The following is a 15,349-nucleotide window of genomic DNA, read 5'->3' as shown; positions in this document are numbered from 1 at the left end:
TTCATTCAACAAACATTGACTGCATGCTACTGTGTGCCAAGCCCTGTGTGAAAGATCCAGAAATGATCCATGCAGAGCCTGCATTGCAGAGCGCCCAAGTACATTCCTGTGGGGATCAGTGATTGGGTGAACTGCTTCCCAGATTCTCCTCCATGGCTGACTATAAACAAGAAGTGATATCACAGGACCCATCTCACACGTTCACGTGGGGATTCTGTGGGCAAAGCCTCTCAGCCTAGTGCTTGGCAGTAGTGGCTGCTCAATCACATGAAACATAATGTCCTTAAATCACATGAAGACATAATTCCTGTCCTCACAGATGCATGGTTGGGGGCAGTTTAGGTGGATGACTTACGATCTCTTTTCATTGATGACCCATGGATGTCTCCCCCACCTCTAGAAACCTTCTCAGGAGACAGTTCTCCCAGTAGCCCTATCTTCCTTCATTCTGCAAATCACTGCCAGTAGGAACTGGGAGCTTCCTTGTGATGACTTTGTGAATTAATGGATTGTCTCTACTCTTACCTCCTAGTTTTCTCTCCTCTAAGTTTAGCTGGTTCCCGTCATCCTCATTCATTTAATTTCTCAGTTACTTCCCTTCCCATTCTGGAAGCATCCTCTGGGGGCAGGTGCAGGTCTTGGGTCCTTCCCTGCTGTCTCTAATGACCTCACTAATGCTAACTCGATTTGGCCCTTGCAAATGTCACCTCATCATTACAAGTGGGTGTGTCAAGGGTGAGTCTCACCCTCCATGTCTGTATGGAGACATGTCTGCATGGGGAGTTAAGTGAACTAGTTACTCATTTCCTACCCTTGCAGAGGGAGACAATACACTGCCTATTAAAATACACATGCTCCTTTCCTCGTACACGAAGTACATCCAGACAAGCTGAGAAAGCATTTAGATCAAAGCCGGTGCGAGAGAGTACATGACGGAGAATCATGGTTAGATGCTCATGGGCACTCAGGGATGAGGGTAATTCATGCTAACAGGCACCGGGCTATGTGCTTACTGGATATTAACTCCCTTAATATACCTTAAATGATACTAGTAAAGTACTTAGAGCAGGAGATTGCACGCTCCATGTTTGTTATAACCGTTATAGCTGGCCTCCTGGTGAATGCCACATGAGGGTTGGGGATGTGATTATCCCTTTGATGGGGAAGGTGACTGAGGTGCAAAGTCATGTTGGTCTCAGTGCTGTGACCCTGTCTGTCCCCCAGAGATTTGGTTGGAGATGGTCATGGTATTTTTTTAAGAGCTCTCTGGGGGGTTATAATGGGCAGTCAAGAGTGGAGAATCACAGCTTTAAGTGACAGAGCTGGGAAAAACTGCTGTATGGCACAGACGATAAACTCATCGTACCTGTGTGGCAACCACCCTGGAAAGGGGGAGAAACTACACACAGCTCCCTCGCAGCTGAGTGTTTTTAGCTCAGCAGACATGGCAGACCATAATGCCGTCCGGGTGGGAAGAATGAAGCTGAAAGGATTAGTGGAGTGTTGTAGCTTATGGGTGGATCTGCCCTGGTCCCAGCCCAGGATGGCCAGCCCTGGTTGCAAAGGGTGTGCTTCCCAAACTTACCTACTTGTAACCACTACACGGGGCTCCTTTTAAAGATAGATTCCTGGTCTTACCCAAATCTCCTGACTCCTACGCTCTAGGACAGGGGCCTGGAAATCAGCATTCTTTTATTTTATTTTTCGAAATCATCATTTTAACCTACCCTGGGCAGTGCTTATGGTAGGCAAGTTCAGGGACCTGGGCCCCTGGTAGAATATAGGGCCATGGGACCCAGAAAGCAGGACAGTGGTCATTCAAGTTTAATAATCATTAGTATCACAAACATTGTTCTTTTTCATCTGTCTGCCATCTGAGCAGTAGTTTCTAAACTTTTGGATTTCCCATACCAGAACATTTTCAAAAGAGTGATCTGGAGAATGATGCAGAGTCAATTGGTTTATTTTATAAAGACATTCAAAACCAACTATAATGACAGCTTTGTGTCCGTCCATACACATATCCTAAAACCCCTCTCCTACAAAAAGGACAGTGCTGTACATTGAGCAAATGTAGCTTAATGGCAAACTCACTGCATTGTCTTTAATTTTCTGACTTTGCTATGGGTTGTCCTATCCTCATAACTAACCAGCCCCCATCTTGGGACCACTGTTTAGGAGCGATTAGTCTGAGATAGATGTTCCCACATTACAGTGTGTTAACTTATCTAAAATTCGATCGGGTACCTGTGGTGTGCCAGAGTCCTGGCCCCTGGGAGGTTGTAGTTCTTGCCCTCCTGGAACTACAGAGCAGTTCAGGAAATGGTCCCAGGGGAAGCGGTAACTTCTATGGGGTGAGTGCTATGAACAGGCAAGTATATATCTCCACCCTCTGGAGCTGCTGGAGCGATGTACATCACATTTAGATGTGATCATCCAAGCAGGCTTCCTGGAGGAAGTGCTGGCTAAACTTAGGCTTGACTTTGGTTGGGTGAAGAGTGATAGAAATAATGTTCCGAGCAAGGAGACAACTAAAGGGTGAGGTGGGGTTAGGATGTAGCGAGAGGAAAGGGAGGGAGAACATGAAGTTTTCTGGGGACTTAAAGAAGTTCAGAAAGGTCTAGAAGAATGGGGATCTGGAGCCAGGAGTATGCAGCATAGGGCCATATCAAGAAGTTTTGGTTAGAAATGGTGGGTATCCATTGAGATCTGTTAAGTGGGAGAATGATACCATGGGATCTTATGGGAGGGGGATAGGGAAAGGGTATTTCAGTGGTAGAATTCTTGCCTGACATGTGGAAGACCCAGATTCGATTCCTTCCCATGCACTTCCCCCAAAAAACAAATAAGCAAAACAAACAAAAATTCAACAAATTGTGCTATAATAATGGAATGCTCACATGGAAAATGTAATGTAACACCACCATATAGCCTAAAAAAAAAAAAAAAGACACTGGAGGATTTTGGCTTGGGCTCTACAGTTCTAGCAGCACTGATTTATTTTATGAAGACCGCATGGTTAGGGTTGAGCATGGGTAGCTTTCCTTCTAATTCTTGTTTCCACAACTAGTTAGCCTATTGATCAAGCGCCTCTCAAGAAATCCAAATATAAATTCAAGTATAAAGTCCAGAAGTTGACCCTATACTGTTTCTCCAAATAAACACTCAGGTTTTCTGTTCCTTTCTTGTGTCTCCCTTTCTGTTCCTATTATTTGACTTTCTTTACGGGATATTGATGTTTTCAGTTGTGGTTAATCACTCATGGAACTTTTTTTGTTTTCTTGATGCATGCTGCCTCTGCACCACACAAACTCAACTGCCTTGCATCCCACAGCCAGAAAATATAGTCTTGACTCTGAAGGTAAATGCCCTGTCTCTTACCGTTTCATGTTGCTCTTTGTCTAAAGCTAGTGAGTAGCAATGCTTTTGCTAGAACTTTCTATTCTTCACTCATATGATGGTTTTCATATTGTTCATTGCATTTTGACTTCTGCCATCGTTTTTAATCTTCTCTTTTAGATGTAACTGTTCACTTAGGCATAGCAACATGTTTCAGTACATTTAAAATTTGATCTTATCTTCCCTGTATTCTCCAAAGCAATCTGAAGTTCTTTGTGTACCAGGAAATAATTTAGGTACTGCCAGACTTTGACTAGACTTCAGCTCAGAAGTGAACTTGGGAAATGATGTATCTTGTTCCTGATGCTGCCTGATATAATATTTAGTTAATAATATTGGAAAGATTGTATGTGTATTTAAAAAAAAATTTTCTAGGCACTAATGTGAGTAATTTAAACCATTTAAATATACATTCCTAGATTTGGGCTCGTGGCCCGTGGGTTTAAATTGCCCTTAAAAATGGTAAATAATTTATAATATTTGCTGAGAAATGGTAGTGAAATATATAATTAAAAGTTTGAAGTATCTAGGGCTGCTTTCTCAATAGGCCAATGATGTTAGTTCTCAGGAACGGTTAAAAGGAATCAACCAGAAATGAGTCTTCACGGATATTTGGGAGGTAGGATAGTTTAAGCAGAAAATTGCCCTTGATGAATGCAGTAAAATTCAGCCATTTTTTTCTTTTTTAACATTTTAATCTGAATATCAAAGTGTGTTATATTCAAGTGCCACGTGCACCTGACTTAATATATACTCTTAAAAAATGTTTTACTTTAAGGAAATGTGACTAATTGCATGCATAAATTGTAATGAGATCAAGTTTCATCATTCAGTCGCATTAATTTTCATTTATACCTTGAATAAAGTCAGCAGTGATTATGAAAATATGGTTAGGTCACATGACTGTACCCAGAAGTTGTGCTGGTTCCTAGGAAAGTAGGAGCTGGCTGGGACCCCGGCTGCTGAGTTCAGAAGTTCCCTAGGAATAGGACCTCCCAGGCATGACAAAAATGCCATTTATTCGGTGTCTACTGTGTGCCTTGTTCTTTACTTGGCACGTTATCTGATCATGTATTATCTCTAACCCTCACAATGACCTTACCAGGTACGTATTATTATTTCCAGTATATGAATGGGATCTGAGTGACCTGTGGCTTAAACGTCTAACTCTCAGAATCTTAAGTCTTTTTCTAAATTTAGGTATATTCCAGATTCTTTTGTAACTATGAATTTGCCACTAATTGATTGACTCCAAACTGCTTTGAAAACATAATAACTCCTACTGGTCCTCTCTCTCTCTGGTGAAAAGCTCTCTGTTCAGGAATTAGTTATTATGCAAATAACTCTGCTAAAATGTATCAAACCACATTAAAACAAACAAAGCACAGGCACAAACCTTTGGGATTGAAATGAAATCATTTGCATCTTGACCCCTTTTTTGGACACCTTGGGAGTTGAAAGAAGAAAGTAACCACTTAGTCCCCATGTTCTGGTGACTCAGTTTTCTGCTTCAGTTTCAAGAAGGAGCTGCAAAATGTATATATATATGTATACACATTAAGATTCAGCTCACGATGGTAAATAGGTAAAAAAAGGAAAGGTGCACACTGTGGTGCGTTCTACTTGTCACTCTCTGTTATAATATCTGCTGTTTCCTGTGTTTGCATTGCAGGTGGTCCACTATGAACTCGGACTTATTATTTGTGTTGCCCTGGGGCTGGTCTTTGTGGTTCTGATGCCTCTGGTGGGTTGTTGCTTTTGCATGTGTCGTTGCTGTAACAACTGTGGTGGAGAAATGCACCAGCGACAGAAGAAAAATGGGCCCTTCCTGAAGAAGTATTTTGCAGTCTCCCTCTTGGTGATATGTCTATTTATAAGGCAAGTAGAATCTTGGACAACAGTTGGTTGTGTTTCAGGTCACTGAGGAATGTCTTCACGTTGTAACCATCCAGCCCATAAGGTTAAAATAAACCAGAACAGTAAAAGGCAAAGCAGAAAATGAGAACAGGAGTGCCTGTCCAAGGCAGTTCACCCGATTTCATTATAACCAGAAGTTTGCAGTATAACTAAGCTGCGCTAACTTAACTGAGATGACAATCCTTTGATATTTTTTCATCTTCAAGATAAAAGTGATAAATTGTGTACCATAGAACCTCTAGAACAGCAGCTTTCCTCTTGAATAGCTGCTTGGAGGTGGGAGGCATGTGGGAAGGTAGAGCAGGTATTTGCTAGTTGATTTGTTGGTCCAAAAGAATCTTGAAGGATGATGTAGTCCCTGAATTTGGATATTTGAGAAAATTCTAGAACAGGGTTAATTTTCTTATAATAGACCTCATTTTCTTGAATTTGCTGTTATGATGCTATCTCCCTTGAAGCCTGGGCCCACACATCATGGTTTAAAATGTTTCTGTTGCAGCTCCTGCTGCTGTCAAAAGTTTTCCAGTTGTCTGGCAGATCAAACATACACTGCTTTTCAGACAAGGGGTGTTTTGTTGAGTCCAATCATATTCTCAGCTGAGAGGAACATGCACCACGCCATGTACCTTGACGCAATATTTGGTCAATGCTGCCCATTTCCTCATTCACTCAACCAGCATTTTATTTAATAGTAGACACAAAGTGCCTACTATGTGCCTCATGCTAGCCATGAAGGAGGTACAGAGACAAGGTTAGCTGTCCATAGCTTCCTTGCATTTCCTTCAAGCACTGCAATTGCTTGGTAGCAATGAGAGTAAGATTTTTGACACTTTGCTTAGTAGGAGATCCTTGGGCATTTAAGCACAGGAAGGGACTACCATCTGAGGTTCCAGCTGCAAACCCAAGAAGAAAATCCCTTTTAAGTGGGATCATTTCAGTTCAGTTCACCAGGTGCTTCCTTAGTGTCCAGAAAGTGGCGAGCTCTGCATCTGTCTTCAAACAGCTAATCATTTGGTAGGGTATTAACATCTCCTCTTCTGTGATAGCATGTAAAAATTTTCAGAGAGATGGGAGGTCCCCTAAAGCCCATTCTTAATGTTTGAAAGCAGAGAGAAGAGACCCAGGAGGCTGGAAATTGTCTAAGTTCCAGTCAGTCAGATCTAGAACACAAGAATCTCATTTTTTTTGCTTGTTGTTTTTAGGTCTTGTTGAGCTATTGTTTTTTTTGCTTTATTATTATTTTTTTAATTTCTAAAGAACCAGTATTTTCCAGTGTGTGGTATACTCAGCTCTGGAGGGACTCTCTATGATTTTCAGTGGCATGCAGATGAACATGTTTAATTCTAGTAGTTGTAGATTTTGCTGTTACCTTTTACTTATGGCACATGGTAGTGCTTTTCCATTTATGGTAATGGTAATGAACTTTCCTTTAAGATAACTTTAATAAAATGCCTGAGAGTGAATGAAAAATAAAAAAGTAAATAGGGGCGGGCCGCGGTGGCTCAGCGGGCAAGAGTGCTTGCCTGCTATGCCGGAGGACCCCGGTTCGATTCCCGGCCCCAGCCCATGTAAAAAACAAACAAACAAACAAAATATAATAAAACAAGAAAATGTTTAAAAGATGTTTCCCTTTCTTCCTCCCTTCCTTCCTTCCATCCTTCCTTCCTTCTCTCTGTCTTTCCTTCCCTTCCTCCCTCTCTCTTTAAAAAAAAAAAAAAAAAAAAAAAAAAAAAAAAAGTAAATAGTAGTTCATACTCAGGGTAAAAATGAAGTGGTATTCCTGTATTTCTAAAGTTTGAAAGACATCATGTTCTACTGTTTTGTCTCACCCAGAGAATGTAACATTTCTAACACTCACAGCCCTGTATGGGATGCACATATGAATAAAACAGGCAAATAATAATTAAAAACCAATGGGTCAGAAAAAATTAAGTGGGTCAGGGGTTTGTTTATTAATTGACTTACTAATTTTTAATTACTTTTTGAAAAGGTTTAGGTTGGGAAAAGAAAGCTGTTATCTCCAATGCTCGTTCCTCTTCCCTAATCCAAGAAGCTGTGTATATTTTTTATATTGAGGTTCTGTGTTACGTTTTGTACTTGGAAAAAAAAAAGTTCTATCAATTTGAAAGAAACAATTTGACAATCACTGTTAAAACAGGTTTGGGCCTGGATTCTTAGGGGCATCACTTCATTTGTTATAACAAGTCCTTAACTGTCCAATGCACTCTGAAATACTTTCCCCCTTGCAGGATTTCCAGTACAGTCTCACAGCAAAAGATTAGGAAAGCTCAAATATCCATCGGTAGGGACCTGGTAAGACCTGTGGTTTGGAGTGACCATTTATTGAAATGTGATGCGCCTGCTGTAAAGGGCTGGGCACCTTGAGACATCCTGGTATGAGGCAACACTCAAGATATAGGAAGTGAGAAAAGCAGGTGGCAGGCAATGCGCAGAATATGATAACTACATAAAAACAAAAAAGGGAGGGTGACATAAACACAATGCTTGTATTTGCGTGGAGCATATGTGAGAGGATTGGCAGTAAACTGGCAGCAGTGGCTATCTCTGGGAAGGACATTGAGCAATGTGGATGGGGAAGGCAGGATCTCACATCTTAATGTAGAGAGACGTTTTCCCCCCTCCAATTTTATTGAGAATATTCACACGCCACTCAAAGTATGCAGTCACTGGTTCACAGCATCTTCACCTAGTTGTGTGCACATCCCCATGATCGATTTTAGAACATTTTCATTACTCCAGAACAAAAATAAGAATGAAAAATAAAACCCAAATCCTCCATTATCCTTATCCCACCCCTATTGTTGACCCATAGTACTGGTGTAATAGATTTGTTACTGCTAATGAAAGAATATTAAAATATTTACTGTTCACTGTAGTCCATAGTTTGCTTTTCCCATATACTCCTCTATTACTTTTTTTTTTTTTTACATTTGTAGTGGTTCTCTTAAGCACTTATTTACATACATGAATTTAAACAACCGCTTTCAATCAAATTCATCTACAATATGTCACTATTACTTATAATCCCAACAATGAGCTACTACCACTTCTGTCCAGTGCATTTTTGTCCATTCCCAAACAGTTGAGTCCAACTTCATTAACAGTTTTGTACATTTGATTCCCCTTCTCTAGGTCTGTCTATCTCTAGGTGCCCTATATTAGTAGAAACTTTTTATATCTTTTGAATTATGTCCTATGCTAATATTCTTTCCTACTGAATGAATGAAATACCAATTAAACTTGGAAAAAAAAATCCACACAAAAACCAAAAGCCAAATGGGTTAATATTTATTCAGCAGCAGTGATTGTTTAAACTAAAACATACTTTTACCAAAAAGAGTGGAATAGCTGACTTGAACAATGTATGTGAAAATGGGATCCAAATGAATGTGCTAGCTAAAGTTACCTTGGTTGATCAGGGAGCTTCTCGGGTTCTTTCTGTGAGACTGGGGTATGGGCAGCTCTCTCTCTCTCTCTCTCCTCCTCCTCTCTCTCTTTCTCCTTTTTACTCAATAATTTGAAACTCACCGTTTCTTTACAGTGGTTTCTGAAAGGCAGTTTAGGATTGGGTCGATGGTAATTCCAGATGTCCCTGCCTCTCTCTTCTTTGTTTGAAATACTCAGGAAGCACAGACCCTGCAGCTTTGGGGGTAGTTACCTCCTTCCCAGCTGCCAGAAACATGTCAGTTACAGCCCACATACCTGTCAGATCCAACAGGAATCCCTGTGCATTTCCTCTAAGCCTCAGACTTACATGCTTCATTCATCCAAAGACTTGATCATGTGTGCTTCTAGCTCTCCATACATACAGGGGACACCAAAGATGAAGCTCAGATGAGAAGAGTGTTAACCGAGAATACTTGCTTTCAACAAATTGATAGTTTCATGGAGTGTAAATACATGTGATGTAATTCCATGAAAACTCCTAATAGCATGTAATCATTCATTTACTTGAATAAATGTCTACATCTATTAGAATGGGCTTTTGATTTTTTTTAATGAATCTTTTGTCCTGTATTGGATTTCTCTTTTAAAATTAGACTTTTATTTGGATCACGTATAATTATGTGTTGCATATACCATAGCTCACTCTGAACTGATTGGATTAATTGCATGATTTTTTTTTAACGTGGTCAGGCACCAGCAATTCAACCCAGGTCTCCGGCATGGCAGGTGAGAACTCTGTCTGCTGAGCCACATGGCCTGCCCTCCATGATTTTTTTTTCCCCCCAACATGATGTTTTAAAATACTGAAATATATAAACAACAAAGTTTTAAAGCCAGAGATGAACTGACTTCCACTTATAGAAAAAAATGAATGCCACAATTAATTTACCCTATTCTTGAGAACTCAGAGCCATCGAACAAATTTAGATAAGTTTTGCCTTCTGAGTATATTTTAATTTAGAAAATACTTTTAAAAAATAGATGCTGTGATTCTGTGGCCTTATACACCTTCTGTTTAGATATTTTTTCCCAACCAAGTAAAACTTATGAATTTGAAATATATAATTTTAGATTTCAGTTAAATTAACCAAAATCAATCAACTGTTTGAGGCTATGACAAATTTAAATCATTTGACTTCATAAAATACATTGACTTTATATACAATGTACTGTCTAAATGAGAGTAGTATTTGAGATTTTATCCTTACTTTAAATTCAGACTAGAAATTTAAACTTCCTTGTTTTGAAATTTTAAGTTTACAATAGCTATTTTGATATTTTCCTTTGAAAACCCTGTTGGTTAGAAGATACCTTAGAAATCTTGAGTTAAATAATAGTGATGTATTGTGCAAGTATTCAAAGCTAGCTAAGGAGATGAAAGCCCGGGGAAAGTGATGATTTCTTTATAAGGATTAGATAGCAGGCGCCAGAAAATATGTCAGCAAAACCAGAGACTAGATTAAAAATGAGAGAGGAAAGACTATCAACAAAATCAGAAGGCAGCAAAGAGAGAAAGAAGATAAATGGAGTTCTGCTCTAGGTTACATGAACCTTAGCAGGGGTCTGATACTACTGATAATCTTTGTATGTGATAAAAATTTTTTTTTTACATAAGCCATTTCATAGAGAAAAAAAAATAAGGCATTTCAGAAACTCAGAGCAGTATATTCGCCTTTTGTTGGGCGCAGCGACCTGATATTTATTCCTTTTCACAGCTCTTATACTAAGTGTTACAATTAAAGCTGTTGTTTTTTTTTTTTTAGTTAGTCTTGGGTATTCTGAGTTTTCATTTATCCTTTTATATTTAAAACAACTTTAACCTTTTTTTTTTTAAATTGAGAAATGCATAGTTGTTGGAGAGAAAGATTCCCTCACCCAATCCCCCTTCTGGGAAATAAATGTGGTCATGTTCTTTCTCTGTTTGAGCTTTTCCAAAGGCAGCTGTGGAATGTTAGAATTCCACAGATGTTGACATGTGTTTATGCAGTTTGTTTGACCATCAGCAGAAGATTGAATTTCCACCCCTCACTATAGACTGTTTAAGCAGATGTGTCTTGCTCCAGAAGAAGCCAAGTTTCTTCTCCTTTCTTTCCTTTACTCTTGTCATCATTGCATTTTGCAACATTTCAGGAAGGTTATGGAAAAAACAATAAGTCACTGCCTTAAATTCTCTGGTGTAATTCTGAATTTCTGATTTTGATAAGTTAGTTTTACTAACAATTATCGTGATGAAAATTGAGTCCCAGTCATTTTTGGGAAGATGGATATTTTCAAAGTTAATTTTTTATTAGGGTATAATTATTAATTCCTTTATAGAAAAGCATTTGAGCCATATCATACCATATCATGAAAGTCATGAAACTTTCGTTATGTGAATGAGAAGGCTAGTTATTTAAAATTAAATTTTTAAAACTGTCTGTAAAAATAAGAGATCACTTACAGTCCAAAAATATTTATTTGGCTTTCATTTGCTAATTTCATTATCAGTAGGAGTTGATGAGAGTAAAAATTTCACATATTTTTAGGTTTAGCTTTATTCTTTTGGGTTTTACTTTTTTCTTTTTGCTTGGGCAGTCTCCAGGTGTTGAACCCGGGTCTCCAGCTCAGCAGGTGGAAATTCTCGCACTGAGTCACTGTTGCACCACCCTAAGTATTTGCTTTTGAATATATTATGTGGGAAAATTGGTTTGTTCATAATAAAATATAGAAGATGTAATGCTATTATGTCATAAAATTTCAAACTCCATATCTTCTGTTAAAAATGGCAAGAGATTCAGTTGTGCTGCAAGAAAACATATGTAGTGATAGCTTTAAGATATTTATATCAAATGCCAGAAAATTAGTAGTCATTGGAGTTTTATTCCCTTTCGTTGTTAGATACATTTCCCCTTAGTGTCCTCATATCATAAAAGTTGACTGGTAGTTGTTAAAAACTAAGCCAAAAACATTAATTCATTATTTTTTTCCTTACAAAATACATCAAGCAGTAAGGAATCTTTCTCTAAATCAACACTAACTGTTATTTCCCCAAAGCATAACTAATTGATTATCTGTCTTCAAATAGAAGGTTAAAATTGGAGATTACAAATGGAGACCATAAGTTAGTTTGCATAGTTTTTAAAGTTTTTTTTTTAATTAATTGCTAATATTTAAGAATTGGGGATTTCACGTAAGAATCCACCTTTCCAGATTTTTGTAAATAATTGAAAGAGGTAGCAATACTGTTCTGCATGCTGCCATAGTGGCACTTGGCGAGAACCACAGAGTAGCCTGCCTCCTGCCCTTTGCACTCCCAGCCCCGGTAACCCCCCTGCCATACGCGTTCTTCCATGATTTCTGATGGCCCATGAAGGTACTTGAATGTACCACTATCAATTTACATATAAAATTTACAAAATGCTATGAGTCTGAAAGTTAGCTTTCGAAGTTGCCAAATTCTACTTCAAAATTGTGTGGTACGCTTAAAAAATATTATCAATATTATCAATGCTTTAATTAAAAAAATTATTAGAGAAGCTGTGGGTTTACAGAACAATCATGCATAAAGTGCAGGTTTCCCATGTACCACTCTACCTAACACCAACACTTGCATTGGTGTGGAAAATTTGTTATATTTAATAACACTTTTTTTGTAATTGTACTATTTTTTATAGTACTTACATTTGTTGCAATAGGTTATTAAAATAGTACAGTAACTATTGTCCATAGTTTACGTAGGGGTATTTTTTCCCCCATATTCCCAACATACATATTTTTTTCATGTATGTCTTTATTTTATTACTTATCTACCCATAACTAGAGAATGGGAGTGTCTGTCAGAAGGTTTTTATAATCACATATTCACGTAATAAAAGCCGTGCAGTTATACAGTCATCATCAAAGGTCAAGGCTACTGGATTATAGATCAGCAATTTTAGGTATTTCCTTCTGGCTGTACCACTACAATAGAAACTAAACAGAAACATCCATATAATGATTCAGTAGTCATAATCATTTGCTGAATCCTAATTTCTCAGGTGCACCTCCTCCCTCTCATTTGATCTTTCCCTCAATCTTCAGGGGTATCTGAGCAATGATCATTTTAACTTTGTGCAGGAAAGGGGTGCCGACCTTAATGAGGGAGAGGGATGAACCTGGTTGATGTTCTGGAGAAGCTGGTACCTCTGGGTTCCAGGGCTTGTCTAGCACAGGATCAATCTGGAGGTCTTAACTTTCTGAGAAAGTAAACTTGCTAAGTAAAACATTTATAGAGTCATAGATAGAGCCCAGGATAGTCTTTAGAGTTTTGCAATATCTGGTTGAAGCTTGCATAGAATAACCTCCAGAATGATCTGTCAACTCTATTTGAAATCTCTTAGCCACTGAAATTTTTTGTTTCTTTTTCCCCTTTTGCTCAAGAAGTCATTCACAATCCCATGATGCCAGGGCCAGGCTCATTCCTGGGAGTAATGCCCCATGTTGTCAGGGAAATTTATACCCCTGGGAATCATGTCCCACATAGGGAAGTGGATAGTGAGTTTATTTGTACAGTTTGGCTTAGAGAGAGAGGCCACATCTGAGCAAGAAAAGAGGTTCTCTGGGGGTGACCCTTCGGCATAATTATAAGTAGGCTTAGCTTTGCCATTACAAAAATAGTTTTCATAGGGCAAGATTGGGGCTTGGTTTATTAAATTGGGAGTCTCTGGTGCTTGAGAAAATATCAGGAATTCCCCAGGTGGGTAAGTTTAATAGTCCACATTTTTTCTCTAATCCCTCAGGGGATTTTGCAGATACTTTTTTTTTTTGGCATTAGCAGGCACTGCAAATACTGTTAATTTTCTACCCAGGATACTCTGGAACGTACCAGGGTATTACAATAACCTGTACAGAATAGCAAGATCTCATTTCCTATTCTAGATTCCTTGTAATTAGGATGTTTAGATAAACTGACCAGACCAATGGAATTAGATAATATGTTTGGTTAAAATAAACTGACCAGACTGGTTAAATTAGATAGTGTATGACAGAAAATGTAAGGTTTGGACAAAATAAACATCTCTTCCTTTGGTCTCACACAGAAGTTGAAGTTTTAAAAGAACAGACAATATCATCCTTTAACCTGTATTCTAATTTACCTTACTACTAATCATTTCAGCTTCATTCAGGGTCGAATTGAAGTCTGATCTCTTTTTCAGCTTCTTTAACCATTGCTGTTAGGGTTTAATGCTAATTTTCAGAGCTGCAGAATGCTAACCCTGAGCCTCAGGTGTCTCAGATACCCAAAGTTCCAAGGAACTACCAAGTTGCACACAAAGAGCACAGCATCTCAGAATTTAGAGATAACAGTTAAAACTTGGGAATAAGTATGACTGCTATAAGAGTTTACAATCTAGGAACCTCTACAACGAGCCTTATAGGACATTTTGTAACTCCATCATCGATTACTAATTTGCCCATATTCTATCCCTTGATAATCTATGCTCTCAAATTTAATTCTCAGAATTTGGTCATTATAGTTAAGTTATATTAGTGAGACCATATAATATTTGACCTTTCATTTCTAGTTTATTTTGCTCAACATTTGCCCTCAAGGTTGGGCATTCACCTCGTTCCTTTCTGCAGCTGCACAATGGTCCATCGTATGTATATACACCACAGTTCATTCTTCCCTTCATCAGTTGATGTACCCTTTGGCCACCTCCGTTCATTGGCAGTCATAAATAATACCACCATAAACACCAATATGCAAATGTCTATTTGTGTCCCTGCTTTCAGTTCTTCCTAATAACTGGATTGCAGGATCACATGGCAACCTTATACTTAGCCTCTTATGGAACCACCATGCTACCTTCCAGGGAAGCTGCACCATTCTACGTCTCTACCAACAGTGAATATGTATATTGCTCTCGCCACATCTTTTTCAGCACTTGTATTTTCGTTTATTATTTTTAAAACATTTTTAAACACACACAGAACACCTCAAAATCATATCCCTTATCTTATTCCCAACCCCCATTATTTACCGCTAGTATTGGTGTGGTATACATGTTACTGTTAATGAAAGAATATTAAGTTATTACTTTTAAATATAGCCCATAGCATGCAATAGGTACTTTTTTTTCTCCATATGCCACTCTATTATTAACTCTTTGTAAAATTGTTATATATTTGTAACAGTTCATGCAAGAACTTATTTATATTTGTAGTCATAACTGGTGACATATATGACTTTAAACAATTCATTTCAATAAAATTCAGCTATAATACTGTTACTTATAATCTCAATAATGTATGGTCTTATCTTATAACTCTAGGTCCTCTATATTCTACATTTTAAGGTTCCAAGTTCACATTCTCTAGATAGTTAATATTAGAGAAATCATACAATATATGTCCTTTTTGTGTTTGGCTTATTTCACTCAGCATTATGTCCTCAAGGTTTATCCCTATTGTTATATTCTTCAGTACCTCATTCCTTCTTAACTGCAGCATAATATTCCATTGTATGTATCTATCACATTTTTACACTTGGATTGTTCCCATCTTTTGGCAGTTGTGAGTATGCTGCCATGAACACCAATGTGCA

The 15,349-nt window shown here is 38.2% G+C and overlaps 1 protein-coding gene across 12 annotated transcripts in view; it reads left to right on the top strand.

Annotated features, from left to right (window-relative positions):
- The window catches only part of PROM1 (prominin 1), a 326,288-nt gene that overhangs the window by 132,897 nt on the left and 178,042 nt on the right, over positions 1 to 15,349 (top strand). For all 12 annotated transcript variants that reach the window (XM_077136455.1, XM_077136450.1, XM_077136447.1 and 9 more), the window contains one exon: positions 5,072 to 5,277. In XM_077136455.1, the coding sequence (XP_076992570.1) occupies positions 5,072 to 5,277 (206 nt within the window). The remainder of the gene's footprint in view (positions 1 to 5,071; positions 5,278 to 15,349) is intronic.

This window comes from Tamandua tetradactyla, chromosome 19 (genome assembly GCF_023851605.1).
Source record: "Tamandua tetradactyla isolate mTamTet1 chromosome 19, mTamTet1.pri, whole genome shotgun sequence".
Lineage (NCBI taxonomy): Eukaryota > Metazoa > Chordata > Mammalia > Pilosa > Myrmecophagidae > Tamandua > Tamandua tetradactyla.
Note: the sequence above shows the minus strand (reverse complement) of the source record. Positions and strands in the feature narration are given on the sequence as shown.